The following is a 5,749-nucleotide window of genomic DNA, read 5'->3' on the forward strand; positions in this document are numbered from 1 at the left end:
AGAAGCGAAGAGGAGGAGGGTTCTCCCTGGAGTAGAAGAGAGACTGGCGGGGAGGGAGGGCTCCCTGGACGAGAATCAGGAGAAGGGGCGGGAAGGGGATGCTCCTGGGAGGTGGAAGATAGGATCCCAACACGCCGACCCGTGCGGGCGGGCGGCGCCGAGAAACAACGGGTCCAAGCGTGGAGTGGCCGCCGCTGCCAAGCAGCCCTCCAGCTGTCCGCGTCCGGTGTCCTGTACTCCGTGGTTGGCCGCGGGTTTGGCGGCCGAAGTAATGCAGCCGCGAGGCGAGCGCCCCGCGGGCAGGACGCAGAGCCCAGAGCACGGCAGCCCCGGGCCAGGGCCTGAGGCGCCGCCGCCGCTGCCGCCGCAGCCGCCGGCGTGAGTAGGGCATTGGGATGGAGGGAGGAGGGACGGCACCCCGCAGGCCGCAGTGCGGGGTCTCTGCCCTTTGCCGCTGAGTGTGCGGAGAGGGGCGGGAGGAGCTGCTCACAGGGCCGCGTGCCCCCGAGCCCGGTGTGTGGGAGCGGGTGGACCCCTTCCAGAGGGACAGCGTTCGTTGACCAGCTTTCCTCCAGCGCCATACTGAGGACACCAGCCTCTGGGCGACTCCTGCTTCTCGTGGAGAGAGCTGGAAAGGAGCTTGGAGAGGAGAGGTGGTGGGCAGCGTCAGCTAGACAGGCTGAAGGAGCAGAGCATCATCTATGGCCGCGCCAACTGAGAGCAGGTTTAGGTTTAGAAAGTCTGGTCTGGCTCAGGAGGTCCAGAAACCCTGGGACGTGGGAATGAGTGGAAAGCTGGTCCTTGATAGGCTGCTGTCCCCATTGACTGGACTGCTGAAGATGGACCGCATCTGCTCAGGCTGTGCCCAGAGTTCTCAAGGTTGGTTGAATGGCTCACCACAGTAAACCCTGACCTGTCTGTCACTAATGCCTGCAGCCCTGAGACAGAGCGTGCTCGGCCCAGGCAGGCCCGCCCTGCAGCTCCCATGGAAGGTGCGATGCAGCTGCTGAGCCGAGAGGGCCACAGCGTGGCCCACAACTCCAAACGGCACTACCATGACGCTTTTGTGGCCATGAGCCGCATGCGACAACGTGGCCTCCTGTGCGACATCGTCCTGCACGTAGCCGCCAAGGAGATCCGTGCGCACAAGGTGGTGCTGGCCTCCTGCAGTCCGTACTTCCACGCTATGTTCACAAGCAAGTACCACAGCCTGGGCAGTCCTTGGGGAGCTCTCTGCTATCTCCCAGAGCAGGCGCTAGCCTGATCCCCTGCCTCCACAGATGAAATGAGTGAGAGCCGCCAGACACACGTGACGCTGCATGACATTGACCCTCAGGCCTTGGACCAGCTGGTGCAGTTTGCATACACAGCTGAGATCGTGGTGGGCGAGGGCAATGTGCAGGTGAGGCAGCTGCATCCCTACTCCTGTACCCCTTCGGGGCCTTCTGCCCTAGGCACCCCTGTCCCCATGCTCTGGCCTTCCCAGACCTGTCTTCAGTGCTCTGTTACTCTGTGCTGTCCCTGGTCCCCCCCCCACCTCAACCATCTCCATGCCCCAGACTCTACTCCCTGCTGCCAGCCTCCTTCAGTTGAATGGTGTCCGAGATGCCTGCTGCAAGTTCCTCCTGAGCCAGCTTGACCCTTCTAACTGCCTGGGTATTCGCGGCTTTGCAGACACACACTCATGCAGTGACCTGCTCAAGGCAGCACACCGATATGTGCTACAACACTTTGTGGATGTGGCCAAGACTGAAGAGTTCATGCTGTTGCCACTGAAGCAGGTTAAGTGCCAGTTGAGCCCCAGCCCACACTCTGCCCCACCCCAACCCAGACTCCAGCACCCAGTGCTATGCAACCAGTCCTTATTTCAAGCTTTGACCTAAGTTCCGCCCTATGATCCATCCCCTGGCCATCCTTCCCAACCTTGTCCCCATCTTCTGACTCTACCCAGGCCTTTGCCTTAGGCTCCTGTGCTTATCACATCCGAGGCCCATGATCTCCCATCTGATTCTATGTCCCCAAGACCATTCAAGATCTGGACACCCCCCCCCAGAAACAAGTTTGTGGGTCCTAACCCTGCTTGGCCCTTCCCTGTAGGAACAGTGAGTTCTTCCCACCATCTGACATTCCCAGACACCTGGAGGGCTCCTTGGGCTCACAGGACCCACCCCACATGTCAGGTCTGAGGACCCCTCACCCCTAGGTGCTGGAATTGGTCTCTAGCGACAGCCTGAATGTGCCTTCAGAGGAAGATGTCTACCGTGCCGTCCTGAGCTGGGTCAAACATGATGTGGACACTCGGAGGCAGCACGTCCCAAGGGTGAGGCTAGGCCCTTGAGCTTCTGCGGTATTTAGGAGATGCAGATGGCTGATGTGGGTGTGCTTCGTGGAATCTCTGACATCTCCCATTCAGAGACTCTGAGGGGGCAGTGCAGTACCTGTTTCAAGGCATCTAAGTGGGTTTCAGCTCTGGGGCAAGTGTACCCAAGGGTATTACCTGACCTTGTTACCTTCTGCCCCAGCTGATGAAATGTGTAAGGCTGCCTCTACTGAGCCGAGACTTCCTGCTGGGCCACGTGGATGCCGAGAGCCTCGTGAGGCATCATCCCGATTGCAAAGACCTGCTCATTGAGGCCCTCAAGTTCCACCTACTGCCTGAGCAGAGAGGTGTCCTGGGCACCAGCCGCACACGGCCCCGTCGCTGTGAGGGTGCTGGCCCTGTGCTCTTTGCTGTTGGTATGCCAGGCCCCTTCTCCTTCCCATCCCTGACCTGGGCCTTCCACCCCCACTCACAGAGCAAACCCAGCCCACCACACTCATGACCTACTTCTCTCTCTCCTCCTCCATCAGGGGCTTCTCAAGGACCCTGTGGTATGTGGCCTGCCAGTGTGATCCAAACCCTATCTCCTCCACCCCTGGAGCCTCCAATACTTTTGCCCTTGAGCTGCTCTAGAGCCCCTCCTGCCTCCCTGGGTCCTTTACCTACTTTGTTACCCACCTCCCAGGTGGTGGGAGCCTGTTTGCCATTCATGGGGACTGTGAAGCATATGACACTCGAACTGACCGCTGGCACGTGGTGGCCTCCATGTCCACACGCCGAGCTCGGGTGGGAGTCGCTGCTGTTGGGAACCGGCTGTATGCTGTAGGCGGGTAAGCATGGGGGACTGGGCTTGGGTCACGGATCTGACATATGCCTGTTAGGCCAGCCTTGGTTAGTAGCGGACTCTTCTCCTAGCTATGATGGGACCTCAGACCTGGCCACCGTGGAGTCCTATGATCCTGTGACCAACACATGGCAGCCCGAGGTGTCCATGGGCACAAGGCGAAGCTGCCTGGGTGTAGCTGCCCTGCATGGGCTTCTGTATGCAGCCGGCGGCTACGACGGGGCCTCCTGCCTCAACAGGTAGTAGTTGGGGTCACGGCCCCAGTGGCCTTCTAGGGTTGGCTCAGCAGCAGAAGGTGAGGCTGCCGTGACCATGAAGTCACATCTGATCTGGGGAATGAAGAGAGGTTCTGCTTGGCCCAGTCCACCAGGTCCCCAAGACCTCATCACCTCAGGCCACAGCAGCAGCGAGGCCTGAGCTCTGTCTGCCCCTTTTTCTCTCTCGGGTCCTTCCTCCGGTCCAGGCAGCCTGTGCACATGCAGCAGACCTTGCTCTCCACTCAGTCTGGTGCCCAGCACAGAATTTCAGCTACCTCATCAGGGAGGGCAGGTCCTGGGGCAGGATCACCTGACTGTTGTGGCTGAGCATCAGCAGTGGTCTGGTGCCCACAGTGCTGAGCGATATGACCCACTGACGGGGACATGGACATCCATTGCCGCCATGAGCACCCGGAGACGATACGTGCGTGTGGCCACACTCGGTGTGTGAAAGGACCTGCTTCCTGCAGTGCCTGCTTTCTTGCCTGCCCCCCTGCCCGCTGCCCCTCAGACTCCCCCCACACTCTGCGGGAGCACCATGGGTATATTGCCTTCCCACAGATGGGAACCTGTATGCCGTGGGTGGTTACGACAGCTCGTCACACCTGGCCACCGTGGAGAAGTATGAGCCCCAGGTGCATAGTGCACCCCTATCACAGTTGCCCCCCAGTGCTGTGGGTGGAGTGTCGTCCCATCCTCTGATCCCCTGTGCCCTCCAGAGGACTTGACTTTTCATCCCACCCCTGCACCTCAGATACCCACCCTAGAGTAGGGCCTTGCTGTGTCAGGGGCAGGTGTCCTTGCTGGTCGGCCTCCAGCCTATCCCCCTGCCCCCACAGGTGAATGCATGGACGCCGGTGTCCTCTATGCTGAGCCGGCGTAGCTCAGCAGGCGTAGCTGTGCTGGAGGGTTCCCTCTATGTGGCAGGCGGCAATGATGGCACAAGCTGCCTCAACTCAGTGGAAAGATACAGCCCCAAAGCTGGTGCCTGGGAGAGTGTGGCGCCCATGAACATCCGCAGGTCTCTAGGCCAGGAGTGGGTGGAGGGTGGTGTTCACTCTAGAGGGTTTGTCCCAGGGGTCTAGCTCCCAGGGCTATGCATGTCGTTCCTCTTCAGCAGTGCAGCAGGTTCCCTCAGGCTCCTCCTGGGCACCTGAGGCTTCTCTCCTTGACCTTCTGTGTCTCTTTCCTCTTTGCCCTTCCCCCACCCCCCGCTTCTGTCTTCATCCACCCTTTATGCTCATCTTCCCTCCCTGCCCCCCAGGAGCACACACGACCTGGTGGCCATGGATGGCTGGCTCTACGCTGTGGGAGGCAATGACGGCAGCTCCAGCCTCAACTCTATTGAGAAGTACAATCCAAGGACCAACAAGTGGGTGGCAGCATCCTGCATGTTCACAAGGCGCAGCAGTGTGGGTGTGGCAGTGCTGGAGCTGCTCAACTTCCCACCGCCTTCCTCGCCCACGCTGTCCGTGTCCTCCACCAGCCTCTGACCCGTGTCATGGACTGCACAGAGGCTTTGTAGCCTCCCACATGCCTTAAGCCCCACAGGGTGGCCCCAGTGCTTCCCTTTCCTTGGCCGAGTTTGGGGCAGATCACAGACCCCACCAAGGGACTGCCTGCTCCTTCTGTCTGTGTCTCTGCGTTCACTCATCTGTGTTTGTTTATGCGTGTGCCGTTTATTTACTCACTTATTTATTGATTCCTTATTTATTGATGGATAAGCAGTGCTGCAGCTACCAGTTCACATGTTTACTCAAGTGTCAGCTCTCCTGAATGCAGGAGACCCAGTAGCCCTCCGCAATGTCCTCACCTAGCTCCCTGCCAGGAGGCAGCAGGGAATGCTGGGATTAGACACTCACTGCAGGAAGGACAGCGACCCAGCTGCTCTGCAGAGCAGCTGTCAGTTAGCAGAAGTAGGGAAGGCAGGGGCTTTCTAAGAAGGTGCAGACCCCTTGCCAGCACTTTGCATACAGCATTTACCTAGCCCTGCCAGGTAAATGTACCTGGAAGGCTACAAAGCAGAATTACTTCCTGTGTCTGCAGTGTGATGTGTTCTCTGGATCTTGTATGGAGCTGGCACGCGACATTCACTCAGACCCTATACAGCAATATGAGCCAACTTGAACAATAAACATATTTCTTGGGCTCTGTGGGCCTGAGGTTGAGTGTCCATCCCTGGCCCCTTTGTTCCCCTCTGCTTGTGGGACTGCAGCACATCTTGTGTGGGCAAATGGGTGAGGGTCTTCAGGCAAGTATGCAATCCAGCTCAGATGCTACATTAGTGTTGGGAGTGGCGAGGCAGTGCTTTTGAGATGGGGCAGGGAA

At 59.1% G+C, this 5,749-nt stretch overlaps 1 protein-coding gene across 1 annotated transcript; it reads left to right on the forward strand.

The window, feature by feature from the left end:
* The first annotated feature begins 221 nt into the window (after nt 1-221).
* Nucleotides 222-5,596, forward strand: Klhl17 (kelch like family member 17). The gene is made up of 12 exons (XM_004657774.2): nt 222-378; nt 937-1,196; nt 1,281-1,402; nt 1,560-1,781; nt 2,204-2,320; nt 2,523-2,736; nt 3,006-3,150; nt 3,236-3,403; nt 3,776-3,864; nt 3,983-4,056; nt 4,261-4,442; nt 4,686-5,596. The coding sequence occupies exons 1-12, from the start codon at nt 272-274 to the stop codon at nt 4,912-4,914; spliced, it is 1,929 nt and encodes a 642-aa protein (XP_004657831.1). The 5' UTR covers nt 222-271; the 3' UTR covers nt 4,915-5,596.
* The last annotated feature ends 153 nt before the right edge of the window (nt 5,597-5,749 follow it).

The sequence above is a fragment of the Jaculus jaculus genome, chromosome 5 (assembly GCF_020740685.1).
Source record: "Jaculus jaculus isolate mJacJac1 chromosome 5, mJacJac1.mat.Y.cur, whole genome shotgun sequence".
In the NCBI taxonomy this organism is placed as follows: domain Eukaryota; kingdom Metazoa; phylum Chordata; class Mammalia; order Rodentia; family Dipodidae; genus Jaculus; species Jaculus jaculus.

Bases quoted from the DNA above. Each gene is read 5' to 3' on its own strand.
- Klhl17 (XM_004657774.2), top strand. From the start codon at position 272: ATGCAGCCGCGAGGCGAGCGCCCCGCGGGCAGGACGCAGAGCCCAGAG. The intron at 1,403-1,559 runs GTGAGGCAGCTG...TCCATGCCCCAG, and splicing joins TGGGCGAGGGCAATGTGCAG to ACTCTACTCCCTGCTGCCAG. The intron at 3,404-3,775 runs GTAGTAGTTGGG...TGGTGCCCACAG, and splicing joins GGGGCCTCCTGCCTCAACAG to TGCTGAGCGATATGACCCAC.